The sequence below is a fragment of the Mustela erminea genome, chromosome 6, assembly GCF_009829155.1.
Source record: "Mustela erminea isolate mMusErm1 chromosome 6, mMusErm1.Pri, whole genome shotgun sequence".
NCBI lineage: Eukaryota > Metazoa > Chordata > Mammalia > Carnivora > Mustelidae > Mustela > Mustela erminea.
Window position 1 is genome coordinate 14,343,201 of NC_045619.1, and position 13,941 is coordinate 14,357,141.

General features: G+C 47.3%; 1 protein-coding gene across 5 annotated transcripts in view; it reads left to right on the forward strand.

The window, feature by feature from the left end:
• BPIFC (BPI fold containing family C) overlaps window positions 1-13,941 on the forward strand; it is a 40,534-nt gene that overhangs the window by 12,214 nt on the left and 14,379 nt on the right. For all 5 annotated transcript variants that reach the window (XM_032346470.1, XM_032346472.1, XM_032346474.1 and 2 more), the window contains exons 5-13: window positions 1,791-1,919; window positions 3,090-3,245; window positions 3,370-3,433; window positions 5,471-5,531; window positions 7,005-7,096; window positions 8,395-8,571; window positions 9,723-9,776; window positions 10,737-10,907; window positions 11,539-11,606. In XM_032346470.1, the coding sequence (XP_032202361.1) occupies window positions 1,791-1,919; window positions 3,090-3,245; window positions 3,370-3,433; window positions 5,471-5,531; window positions 7,005-7,096; window positions 8,395-8,571; window positions 9,723-9,776; window positions 10,737-10,907; window positions 11,539-11,606 (972 nt within the window). The remainder of the gene's footprint in view (window positions 1-1,790; window positions 1,920-3,089; window positions 3,246-3,369; window positions 3,434-5,470; window positions 5,532-7,004; window positions 7,097-8,394; window positions 8,572-9,722; window positions 9,777-10,736; window positions 10,908-11,538; window positions 11,607-13,941) is intronic.

Below are 13,941 nucleotides of genomic sequence, written 5' to 3' on the forward strand. Positions count from 1 at the left end.
ATTATATATGTGGCTCATATACCATTTTTATTAGAGCTATTTTATTTTTTTTAATATTTTATTTATTTATTTGACAGAGAGAGAAAGAGAGAGATCACAAGTAGGCAGAGAGGCAGGCAGAGAAAGAGGGGAAAGCGGGCTCCCTGCTGAGCAGAAAGCCCGAAGCGGGGCTCGATCCCAGGACCCCGAGAGCATGACCTGAGCTGAAGGCAGAGGCTTAACCCGCTGAGCCACCCAGGTGCCCCTATTAGAGCTATTTTAGAAGGCTATTTACAAGGACTTTTTTTTTAATGCATGCCCTTCGACCTACCAATCCCACTTCTCAGCATCCTTACTAGAAAGACACACACATGAACAGCATGTTTGAGGATGTTCAGTATGGCATTGTTTATAACACAGAAATAGCTAGAAATGACCTAGATGTCCAGCAAAAATAAATTATTTTCTTTAATGATATATCCATAGCTTGGCTACAAAGAATGCATTAGACCTATACGTATCAGATTGAAAATATTTCCAAGATCTGTTAAATGAACTTCTACCATCTTCTCCCCATAGTGGACTCAGAGTGTATAACAAAGACATGTGGGAAAGGATGCAAAGTAAAAGAAATAGTAAATAAGCATTTGTTATCAGCATCACATTTATGTTTTACGTTTTTCTTAATCTTAGTTCATAACGATGCCTTCCTCCCATACCACAGTTATAAGCAGATGATCTCATTTTGTCTTCTCGACGTACCCATGAGTAACCCTTCCTCTGGGTGACTAACTGAAAGAGATTAGTGTCTCACCCAGGGTTGCACGGCTAGCACAAAACTCAGCTCCAAGTCAAGGGCCCCTTGCATAATGCATGAAGTGGCATAGCCTACTGGCTAGGAACCATCTGAGACAGATGGGGGAGGGCTCCAGGTCTGGTTCTACCGCTTATATATGACTTCAGCCACGTTCCGTATCTTCTCATCTCTGGATTGCAGATTGCAAAACCAGCAACAACCTCATGGGATTATTGTGGGGATTAAAATGATCTAATGCATGTAAAGTGCTTATTGCAGTGCCTGGCAGGGAGCAATCACTTAGCACATGAGCTGTCTACCTATACAGATTCCATGCAGCCCATTGCCTCCTGCCTCCTGCTCAGACAGTTCTAGGGGAAGTAAAACTCTGAGTTTCTAAACCAGGGAAGATACTGTCCACATGGAGGACATCTGGGAATATGAAGAAGGCGCCCTTGTGATTGTCCCATGATGGGGGGGAGGGGCTCTGGTCCATTTAGTTGGCGAATAAGCCAAGTACCCTGAGATGTGTATAACAGTCCTCTATACCAAATAGTTGTCCCATCCAAAATAATATTCCCCCTCACCGAGAAACACTGGAGCAGCTGAAAGGAAAAACCATGATGGCAATGTTGTACCTCATACTGTCTTTAATGAAGCTTAAAAAAAAATGATTATTTTCAAATTTGTTTCTATACTTGCTCATTTCCCCCTCAATTAGATACCAGGGGCTTCTTGGCAAGTGTTAAAGGGGAATTAGAAGGCAGTACCCAGAGGTACCTGGGGGGCTCAATCAGTTAAGCATCTGACTCTTGATCTTAGGGTTACGAGTTCAGAAAAAAAAAGAAGAAGAAGAAGAAGGCAGTGCCCTGAGACAGCTCCTCCGACCTGAGGTTCCTTCCTCCACAGGAATTCATGATTGCTTTTGCGAGTTCCACAAACCTCCTCTATGATTTTGCCTTACTTAGAGATGCGCTAGAAGACATGGGCTAACCTCTCTGGTTTTGTTTTACAGCATAAAAATCCATGCCTTCTCATTTCCAAATACTTCATTAGCCTTTGTGCCTGGGGTGGGAATCAAGGCCCTGACCAACCACGGTACCGCCAACATCAGCACCGACTGGGAAGTCAAGTCTCCGCTCTTGTAAGTATTCCTCTCAAAGCTTCTGTGGCTGTTCTAGGGAGAAATGGAACGAAATTGAAAGTACATAGTTTAGCTGGTGTTTTTGATATTGGGCTTCTTTCCCTCTGCCGCTAACAATCTTTCTCAAGAGCACAATTTTCCAGGAGAGATTTAAATCAGAATATCTCTGCTGGGGTCTGGGCAGGGGAGAGTGGGAGGCTGAGAAGCATCCTTCCCTTAAAGGCAGAGCAAACTGTCATTTAAGACTTCCTAAGAGCTGGGAGTCCCTGACCATTGGAGCAATGGACATGTGCTCAACATTTTAGACCTTCAGTGAGTCACTGTGTGTTCTTGGGCCATGCCACACACTTCCCCATCCTTGGGGCAACTGATGGGAAATGGGCCTTCCTACCTCACAAGGAGATTAGAGGTTAAAAGTCATTGGGAGCCCAATTCTCTCCCTACCAAAAGGCCTTTGCTCACTCTCAGAGAAAGGAGGGATCAAATTCAAAGACCAACTACTCAAAGACCAACTTCTGCGTGGAAGTCACGGTCATGGGGTAATGTTTAGGTCTGCCCGGGTTGGTTCCCCAGAAAGAGCATCTACTCATCCACTTGGTCATTCAACAACCATTGATCGAGTGCCAACCAAGGACCATTTATCCCCATCTCAAGAACTCTACACTTGTACACTGTAAAGAAATGGTGTATTTATTCTCCCATAAGTAACATAGATTCAGGGATTCATTCATTTCCTTGCTGACTCATCAGCCACATACTAAGTGCTTATGCTATGTGCTTCTCCTGGGGGTATGGAGTGTGTAGCACACCGCCAGTCCCTCAGAGAGTTCACAGACTGCATCTAGTGTCCCATCCCCATCTGTGCTCATCCTAAATAATCCTACCCCATGTTCTCAGTCCACACAAGCATTGTACATGAATGGTGCTTAATACGTGCTCGGCCACCGTGGGGGCCAAGCCCCCAGGATAAAAATGCTAAGCTAAAGCTGTCCCCATCCCCATATTCATTATGTCCTTTGTTTGGTAAAACGCTCAGCACCTACTCTGCTCCTACCTGTTCCTGGTGACAAAGGTCCTTCCCTCCAGGAGCTTAGAGGCTGCGGGTAGTCAGAGAAAGGACCCATCTCACCCCTGCCCAGGCCTGGGTAACCTTGCACTTTCTCTCAACAGCCAAGACACAGGAGGAGCTGATCTGTTTCTCTCTGGCGTCTTCTTCACCGGTATCATTGTCCTGGCCCGCAACGACTTTGGTCACCCAATCATGAAGCTCCAAGACTGTTACGCCCAAGTGAGCCACGCCCACGTGTCATTTTCCGGAGACCTCAGGTGAGCGATAGCATCATGGGCAGTTGCTGGTCTGGAACCGGATTACCCGTCAGAGCCTGAGAAGGTTCACCACCGGCAGATTCAATTCCTGAATTAAGCCCGTTTTTTTCTCTTTTCTCCCCAGTGTCCTGTACAACTCCTTTGCTGAACCCATGGAGAAACCCATTTTAAAGAACTTAAATGAAATGGTAAGTCTTTAGAGGTGATACAACTACAGTAAAACATTCTGCCATGTTTTACCTAATTCTTAGTCAATAAACCTTTATTGAGCACCTGTTGTATGCCAGGCATCATCCAAGGCACTTTCACACACATTATCCCTTGCACCTTACTAAGTTTCGCCAGTGCCCACCATGTGCCAGTGTGGTAGGTGCTGGGGACGCAGGAATGAATGAAACAGTATTCCCTCCCTTGAGTGCTCAGCACAGGATGGGCAAACAACCCACATGCGTTTATTTATTGCGCACCTACTGTGTGCCCAGCACGAGGCTACAGGCTGTTGGGGATATAAAATAGGAATAAACTTATTGTGTTTTTAGGTAAACCCAACTCAGGCTTGTGGAACAATGACTGAATGAGTATTTGGATTTAATACGTAATTACATGGTCATTAGACTGAACCAAAGGGGTTCAGGGAAGTGGAAAGATTCAGTCGAAAGAGCCTGAAAGTCTCCTGGGGGATAGTTTTTAGAGGCTGCAGGACTTGAACTGGGCCTTGAAGAATAAGTACAATTTTGACAGGTAAGGAATGGGAGAGAAGAAAGGGTGTTTCCAAGAAACAGTATCGGTTAAGATAACTTCCAAAGTTACAAGTGTCTCCATTCCAGAACATGGTGTTTGAGGAAGAGGAGAGATGGAATTGGCTGTGTGCCCTCTTTCCAGTCCAGGCCAGACCATTTCTGGACGCTTTGCCCATATGTGGGGGGAGACGGGGAGAAGGATGAGGAGGATGGGGAATGAGAGGGTAGAAGCGGTGTCTGGAAGCCTCCATTCCCTCCTCCCGGGCAGGCAGTGGGTGCTTGATGAATGCCAGTGAGGAAATCAACGTGTAAATACATTTGGCAGCTTGTCCGAGGAGCTTGCCCAGCTGGTCGGGGCACTCCGAGGTTGCCCGGGCTTTCTCCAGGCTCACCTGGCAGGTGCTGAGCGCCGGCGCATGGGCGTGCCAGAGAGTGACAGGGAAAGCCCTGCCGGCTGGGGGACCCCACACTTGCCACCGCTCCTCTGCTGGAAACCAGGCATGGTTCTCTGGCCTCAGACAGGAAGCCACTAGCTAAGTTTGCCTGGAGCGTGCGCAGGCCTTAGAGCCGGGGGTGCTTTGCTTCAGGTAGGCCCTCTGTGCCGCGGGAAAACAGAAAAGAGCACTCAGACCACAGCTCGCTGGATTCCAAGTCCCAGTTATGTAACCCCTGGCAACCCACTAAAGTTCTCCAGACATCATTGTTCCCATCTGTGAAGGGCGGACCGTGGTGCCCACCTCTCAGCACTGCCATGAGGCTAACATGGGGTTCAAGCAGCACAGCTGACATTTACTGAATGTTTGCTGTGTGCGGGCGGCCATACTTCTGTTTCTGCTCACAACAGCATGATGAAGTAGGTACAATTAATTGTCCCTTGTTACAAGTGAGGAAACAGAACAGACTACAAATCACGTGCCAAGGGAGTCAACCCAAGGCGGCCAGGCTCCCAAGCCTCTGCTAGTAACCGCCACGCCAAGTGCTTAGCACATGCCTGGAACACGGTGGCCCACCCATGTTGGCACACTTCCTCCTTCCTAAAGACAAGCTCGAGTCCAAGTCAAGATCGCTTTTCTAACTCTAGAAGGGGTTCTGATCTAACAGAGGTCTCAAAACTGGGCTCTCAAGCCAGCCGAGTGGGACAGTGAGGGTCCCAGCTTGCGCCCAGAGGCAGTGGCATCCCCATAGCCGGGAAAGGCCCAGCAGCAGGTCCTTGGGGTGACTGCACGAGAAAGAGAATCCAGGGGCTCATTCTTTCACGGGGCTGACTGGATGTGGTCCCGGTTGCTCCCAAGTTTAGCCCGCATTCCATGACATGGCACGCATACACACAGAATGTGGGGCCCACCGGCATCAGTGAATTTGAGGGAAGGTCCTGGAGGCCGAAGGGAGGATGGATCCTAACCAGAAGGACTTGGCTGGCAGGGTCTAGACCCCTAAATAGTGCAATGTGGTAACCTGCAATTTTTTTATTCCTTTTATGGCCAGCTCTGTCCCATTATCATGAGTGAGGTGGGAGCCCTGAACGCCAACCTCAGCATGCTGGAGGGTGAGTCCTCGGGCTGCCTCTTCGGGACGGTCCTCTTCCTGCCCTCAGACTCTGGTGCTCTGCCAGCTGACTTTTCAACATAAGATAGGCCAGCTCTCCTACCGGCTTTACCTTCTGCAAACTAGAGCCACGGGAAACGCCTGCTCTCGCACAAAATCCATCCTCTTCAGGATGATCATGCTAATCTCAACCAAGTTAGCACTTTCCTCCCCCTGTTCTAGCCCCTTCGGTGGCTGCTTGCTGCCTCAGGATCAAGTCCAAATGCTTTCACACGGACTACAAGACCTGCCTCCCACGCTCGGGCTCAGCCCACCCGTTTCAGCCTCATCTTGTCCCTTTCTCTGCTCTCCTGCCATCAGACTGCTTCTAGTGCCCCCATGCCCTTGCTGGGCTCGTGCTGCCCTCCCTGCCTAGCAGAGCTTCCCCTCCCCCCACTTATTCAAATAGACATGTATCGAATTCCTATTTCTTTACCAGCACTGCGTTAAACCCTGAGGGGTCCAGTCCCTTCCTTCTTACCCCTGCACCATCCCTTGTCCGTCCTCTCCTCGTTATCATTTAAAATGGGCAGATCCTGCTCCCCTCACAGCATGGTGATGGGATCTGTTCAGACTGAATTTAAAAGCATTTTAAAAAACTATAGTGGGGCACCTGGGTGGCTCAGTGGGTTAAAGCCTCTGCCTTCAGCTCAGGTCATGATCTCAGGGTCCTGGAATCAAGTCCCACATCAGGCTCCCTGCTCGGTGGGGAGCCTGCTTCCTCCTCTCTCTCTCTCTCTCTGCCTGCTTGTGATCTCTGTCAAATAAATACATTAAAAAAAAATATAACGATAGTGACATGGGGCATTACTGTTCCCTCACCTTGGCAAGTCCCTTTGTCTCTTCTTGTTGCTTACCACCCTCTGTGGAATAAAGCAGCCCGGTGTGCAAGAGGAGGTGTGCTACTCAGATGTTTTGCTCTAGATCAGGGGGGAGGTCTTCATATCACAGAGCACGTGGTGCTGGCCAGGAAAGCTGCTCTCCCAGGCCGGGTCTGACTCCCAAGCACTGCACTCCTTAGCATACAACCTGCCTCAGACTCTAAAATCCTGCCTCCTGCGGCCCCTCGCCTCCTGCTGTGCTCTGAAAATGATGATACAAAGAAAGAATTGGGGTGCCTGGGTGGCTCAGGGGGGTAAGCCTCTGCCTGCAGCTCAGGTCATGATTCCGCCTCTCTGCCTACTTGTGATCTCTCTCTGACAAATAAATACATAAAATCTTAAAAAAAAAAAAGGGGGGGGGGAGGGTTTTACTTTCTTCTTTTGACTTACCTACTTAGCCCAGGTTTTGAAAAGTAAGCATGTATTACTTACGAAATAAGAATAATTATTTTAAATAACAGAGAATTAAAATTATATTGCTCTGTATAGATCATAGTCAAATGCTATCTTATACCTTTAATAAATACGAATTTTCATTTTTATTTGTTATTTAGTTTTAACCAAGATTGACAACTATACTCTCCTGGACTACTCCCTAATCAGTTCTCCGGAGATAACTGAGAATTACATGGAGCTGAATTTGAAGGTATCTTTATCGTCACCAAATTCTCGTCCTGGCTATCAACAGCCAGTATTCAAAGAGCAAATATTCTATGCAGAAGGAAATATCACTAAATACCCTTCAAATAATTTAATGTCCTTTCAAGCAATTCCCTCATGTTCTTTCAAAAGACCCTTCAGCAGTTTCTTGATCGGTAAATGATGGTTTGGATTTGCCCAACATACGACTGCCTTCCTTAAGGAAAGTATCATAATGATTGTTTCTGTGGGGTCAGGTCTGAGGCTAAGAGGCAGCAGGAAGGGGGGCTCAACCCATCAGCAGATTGTTCATACGGACACTCCTGTTCCTGTCTGGTCAGCCAGTTTAACTGAGGGCTGTCGACCTCTTGGTCAGGGCCATTTGCACATGAAAATGGTATTTGCTGATTCTGGAAAAGAGACTGTCTTTACATTTAGTTTTGCCCCATGGTTAGTAACTGTGGGTTTTTTTTTTTTTTTTTGAAGTGCATATTGACTTATATTTCTTTTTTTTTTTTTAAGATTTTATTTATTTAGGGGCTCCTGGGTAGCTCAGTTATTAAGCATCTGATTTTGGCCCAGGTCATGATCCTAGGGTCCTGGGATCCAGCCCCACATCAGGCTCCCTGCTCAGTGGGAAGCCTGCTTCTCCCTCCCCCTCTGCCTGCTGCTTCCCCTGCTGTGCTCTCTCTGTCAAATCTTTTTTTTGAAGATATTTTATTTATTTATTTATTAGAGAAAGGCAGTACTCTGGGATCATGATCTGAGCCAAAGGCAGACACTTAACCGACTGAGCCACCCAGGCACCCCTGACTTATATTTCAATCACTTCGAGTCTTTCAAATCAGTTAAATATTACATCTTGTAATAACATCCTATAACCACTGAGGGCAGCATCAGGAATGCGTGGGAAATGCTTTAACCCATTGAGAGCCCCGCCGGGTCCTTCTGAGGCTTTCGGTGCCACCCCAGAGGCTCAACAGCCACAGAGTTCGAAGGTCAAGGGTTTGGCATCTCTACATGCCCCTCAGGAACTATGCAGAGCTGTGTGTCCAGGTAAAATACACCTGCCTTCTGAGAGAAGGTTACAGCCCAGAGTGGACAGACACGTCCACATACGCTCAAGAACTCATCAGAGCTGCCAGACCATTGTCACTGGTCAAGGAATCAAAAGGCCCTGTTGTGTTTTAACCCCTACTGAGTTTCTGGTATTTGTCTGATTCTGAATGAGCAGATCCACCTTCTCAGTGCTGTACCCCCGGGTCTTGACCTGATACCCTGATCTTTCTCTCTGTTTTCCCACAGGGCGTATTCTACCCCCTGGACAACCTCAGCGACCCCCCCTTCTCACCAGTTCCTTTTGCGCTGCCAGAACACCACGACTCTATGCTCTATATTGGAATCTCCGAGTTTTTCTTCAAATCTGCATCCTTTGCTTACTTTACAGCTGGGGCCTTCAATGTCACTCTCTCCATGAAAGAGGTAAGGAGAGTTCATGGATAGGACCATCAGCACCAGCATTTCGTCTTACTATAAGTAGTCCATTATGGGAATTTCATGTCATGGTTTCTATTTCCTGGGCCCTTTTAGACTACCAACCCTAGCAGGTCATGAATAAAGGGATTGTGAACTGAAAGCTTTTAGTGTCTTGAGAGTTGCTGGGTTTCTAAGTCTACTAATTTCAATTGTGTAGGATACCAGGCCACTGTTCTAGATTAATCTTAAATAATGCCAGGACTCCCCTCCACCACTTATGACCTGTGACTTTGGGCATCTTCAGTGTATTTAACTTCTCTGTGCCAGAGTGTCATCATTTAGAAAATGGGAATAATAACTCCATACTCATAAGGTCAATATGGACAGTAGAGAGGTTTGAATATACAGAACGCATTCATGCCTGGCATGGAGGAAGTGTTCTTTATGTGTTGCTTACCATCATCGCCATGCCTGGTTTAATGCCAGCACCAGTATTTGTCCTGTTGGTAATTGCAGCTGAGTTATCTACAGTGACCACTAAGAGGACACATACTCATGGATTCTCTTTGCCACTCCCCTCCCTTTCATGGTGAGAACATTCTCTCTAGCCAACCAACAACTTTTATTAAGCATTGCCTATTAATCTTTTCATTCCATGGTCTTAATAATACAAGAGGTTCTAAAACTTGGGTTCAGAATACCAGGTATGGCCCCACCCGTGACCGCAGACTGCCGAGAATTAAAGAAACCTAGCTTCAGATTTGGAAAACATTCACTTATAAAGATAAATTACTTAAGTATTTCTTGTCTCAGCAACCTCTGAAGAGGTGGGCAATACATACAAGGGTTCTTGTTAACCACTGTAGGATGGTTATGCATGGATTGTACGTGGTTGGCCTACACAGTATTGCGAAGGTTAAAAGGCACTTACTGAAAAGGAAGGTACTTCCTGTGTGACCTTGGGCAAGTGACTTCACTTCTTTGAGCCTCAGACTTCCTATGGTTGGGCTATTAAATGATAGGCCACTATTAAACACTAATTGTTTGTTGATGTAACAATTTCATGATTCATAAAAATACAAGGAAAGCTAGGTTTTCCCCTTAAAAGAGAACCCAGGTAAAAATCTTACAGTAACACGATGATCTTGATTTTCCAGATTTCCAACCATTTGGTTCAAAACTCTCAAGGCCTTGGCAATGTGCTCTCCCGGGTGAGTACTGGGAGCCTGACTCCTTGGTAGTGTATCTGGATTCACGGCAGTTACTTCTGGAAGATTTGTGGGTTCTCTCTCTTCCTTTTCGGTCCAAACCTGAGTCCATCTTTCCATTCTGAAGAGATTTTTTTTTCTTTTTTCAGTAAGTTTTATTTATTTTAGAGAGAGTGAGCATAAGCAGCAGGGGAGGGGCAGAAGGAGAGTCTTAAAAAGACTTGGCGATGAGAGCCAGCCCGATGCAGGGCTTGACCTCACCACCATGAGATCTCAACCTGAGCCAAAACCAAGAGTCAGTAATCTGACTCTGCAGCTGGGGGCCTCAGATTTTTTTTTTCTTTTAATAAAATAGCCACAGATATTTATTAAACAAGTTACTGTTAAAGGCATCATAAGTTTACAAAACAAATCAACTGTCCCTAAGTTTCCCCCACCCATTTGAATTAATAAGCTTCAATGGGAAATGGGGGAATAGCGCCCATGTCTGTGCCCTTAGTGAAGCAACTCTTAATGTCATGCCTTCTCAGCCCCTGAATATTGGACACAGTGTCCTGAAAGGCTCAGGTTTGCTCTTGAGGACAGAGAGATGCTCACCGAGCTTCCTGATTCTAGAGAAAGGACCTGGAGACGCACCTAGATTTGAATTCCTGTTCTTTAATGTATCTAGAAGTGAAGGAAATTATTTAACCAGAGGCTCACTGTCTTCAGCTGTGAAATGGGGTTCTGATAGAACCTGCCCACAGGGATTTTGTGAAGATTAAACCAGACAATTCAGATAAGCTCAGTGAATGTCAGCCGCCATTATTATTTGTCTTGTGTGCAGTGGTGGTATAATTGCCGAAGAGCTTTATTTCTATTCTGACAGCATGACGTAAAGTTTAATCACCCAGGCTACCCCAAACGTGTGATTTCCCATCAACCCAGCTCCCTGGTCTCCACTTTATTCTTTGAACTTTGCAGATCGCAGAGATCTACCTCCTGTCCCAGCCCTTCATGGTGCGAGTCATGGCAACGGAGCCTCCTGCAATCAGTCTGCAGCCGGGTAACTTCACCCTGGACATCCCTGCCTCCATCGTGCTCCTCGCCCAGACCGAGAACTCAACCGCGGAAGCCATCGTGTCCATGGACTTTGTAAGGCCTGTGGGGGCAGGAGGGCGGGCCGGGGAGACCCGTCCCGTTCCCACAGCGGGCCACTGACCAACAGGGCTCTGCTCGGTGTCTGGGAGTGTGAGGTCTGATTTGTCAGTTAGTGGTGAGGACAGGGGTGGGACGGGGCGGGGGGGCAGGGGGGGCGGTGCTCATACCCCCCCATGGTAAAACAGCTCTCCCCCTCCCCCACGCCCTACGCGCCCTTCCCTCAGCTGCAGTTACATTGATCACTGACTTTCTTTTGTTTTTCCCCAAAATAAGTCAGTAGAATTCAAGGTTAGTTGAGCAGAGGGAGGCCAAACACAGCCCAATGGAAAGGGACAAATACAGTGATTCTACACGAAATGTCACACACACACACACACAGAGTACATGGAGAAGAAAGGTGAGGGAAAAAATAGAGCAATTTAAGGGAGATTCTTAAAAAGTGTTAATAGTTAGTTTCCCTGCCCACAAGAGAGCATTTTCAGATCTGCTTCTTCCCAGTATCTCTAGCAATAAGAGGAAAAGTGGAGCTTCTGGTATTTCCAGTATAAGAAATTGTATTTGCGTATTTGCGGCCAAAATAGACAGACTCATTCCCCTTAGTAACGAGCGCTTTTGTTGTCTGCAGGTTGCTAGCACCAGTGTTGGCCTGGTTATTTTGGGACAAAGACTGGTCTGCTCATTATCTCTGAACAGGTAAGTTTAATTGATTCGACTGTTGACAACCTTAGCGGTAAGTGATTCAGCAGACCACAGAGACAAAGCGAACTTTAACAGAACGGGGGAAGTTACCACCGGATAGAACATGAATCACTTAGGTACTCCTCTTGGCATGATCCCGATGACGTCAGACTACGGGCTTCACTAAAACTTTGTGGTGGAGCCTTTCTTTCTCCTCCCATTAGATGCTGTTCAGATAAAACGCGCAGCCGAAGTGTAAATATAATTCCATCATATAAATTCACTTTCTAGTGGTACCATGATATAAATTAAAGACCCTCCTCAACAATTCCAGGAAACGTGCTCTTGAGGAAGGAGGTCAAGGAACAAAGTGTCAAATCCCTGGTCACTGGTTGCTTAACCAGGAGCAAGTCTAGGAACCTCGTTGTGGCTCAGTCTCCTTGTCTGTAAAATACTGAAGTTGGGCCGGGTCGTCCCTGAGGTAGCTGCAGGCTCTGACACCCTGACCCCTTACTAGACCGTAGAGTTTAACAAAACCACGGCCCATGGCCTAGCTGGTTCTCCAGAGAATGCAGCATGCCATGGAAGGGGTTGGGCGGGTCACGTGGATAGACTGTGGACAGTGATTGCCATGGAGAAGAACCGTCTGCAAAGCCCCTTTTCCTCCGCCCTGCGAGGCTGCAGGGCCGACAGTCGAAGCCATGAATGAGACTACCTGGGGGGAGGGGAAATGCTATTCAGAATGACCAGATGGCTCTGATGAAACCCACGGAAGGGGGAAGAAATGCTATACAAAGGCCAGAGAATGCAGAGTCGAGAAAGAACAGGAAACCAACAGAGGGGAAAAGTAAGTCAATCACCATAAGTCAGCAGATGGTTGTGAAGACTACTGCAGACACACAGAAGGTGCCCTCAACAAAACGATATTAAATGGGACAAACAGAACGGAAAACGGCACAAACGCAGCAGTCCGCTATGTAAAATAGCTTTCCATCTGGACGAGGAAGTGAATCACAAAGAGTGCCATTAGGATACGGGATTGAGTGAGATTTTCCTCCTTAAAATTATCTTTGTAACTATATTGTTACAAATGACAAAAAAAAAAAAAAAAAAAGAAAGAAAGAAAGAAAGAAAGAAAGAAAGAAAGATAGATAGTATGGTTTCCCAGAAAAAAAAAAGATTTCAAGAAGACTCTGTTACTTTCTACCCAGCTCTACAATACGGGACTGATTTCCGCATTAGTCTCAGCAGGCACAGAACCTCGAGCCCATGAATACTTTAGGGACCCATGAAAACGTTTTAGTGTATTTTTAAAATAATTTAAAAATGAATACAATCCAGGCTGGACTATACTTATCTTTATAACAACATAGTCTTAAAATACAATTTTTAGTATTTCTTTATGGAGGGAGGGCTCCCAGAGGCAACAGTTGCCTCAGGGCCCCCCAAATCATACCGTGGCCCACCCTGCATAAGGTCAAGGCTGACGAAACTCTAAACCTTGATGGGTCATCTTGGAAATGACAGTTCTACCAGTTGAGAGGATGGAAGCCAGAGAGCCGGAGAGGAGGAGGGAAAGGGAGGCCGCTGAGAGCTCGGCAGCGTCAGAGCAAGGCCAGACGGGAAAGGAGAGAACTTGCAGTGCAGTTTGACCGAGCTGCCCCACCGCGGGCACCCTCCATCTGCAGCCTGAGGGCAGCGCCGATAGGAAAGGGGGGCTGGAAATCTGGAGGGAGGTGGGAGAAGGGAGGCAGGGCCGCTAACCGAGGCAGCAAGCTCTTGAGAAGGGAGAAACCACGTGCGCCCTTGAGCAGGGCCCTGGTTCACAGGCAGGATGGAAGGAAGGACTTAGTGCGGGTGGGGCTTCAGGCTTGCAGGCGGGTGGGAGAGACCTTAAGGAACAGAGAGACTAGGTCCCCTTCTGAGCTTCCGCTGGGCGGACTCTCCTCGCCAGCGATCCTCCCAGTAAGAAATGGCACGTTCAGAGGGTATTGGGTTTAGGTTCACGGGGGAACTGCAAAACTGATTGCCATCCGCTCGCTTCACATCACCCAAAGAAATGCGCGGGCCCATTCTCTGGCTTCCTGCAGCCCACAAGCGTGCTTTGACCCAGTGAACACAAGCTGAGGTCAAGACTCCTGCCTTCCTGGGGTCTCCTCCGCGTTCCCCTGTGGTCTCCTTCAGATTCTCGTGCTGGGGAGGTTTCCTGGGGCCTTCGTGGGGTCTGAGCAGGACCAGCTATCCAACTCGCAAGGCCCATTGCAAAATCAGAATGGGGAGCCCCTGGTTCAGAATCTTATGAAGAATTTAAAGATGGGGACAGCAGGGCCTTGAACCAAGCATGGGGCCC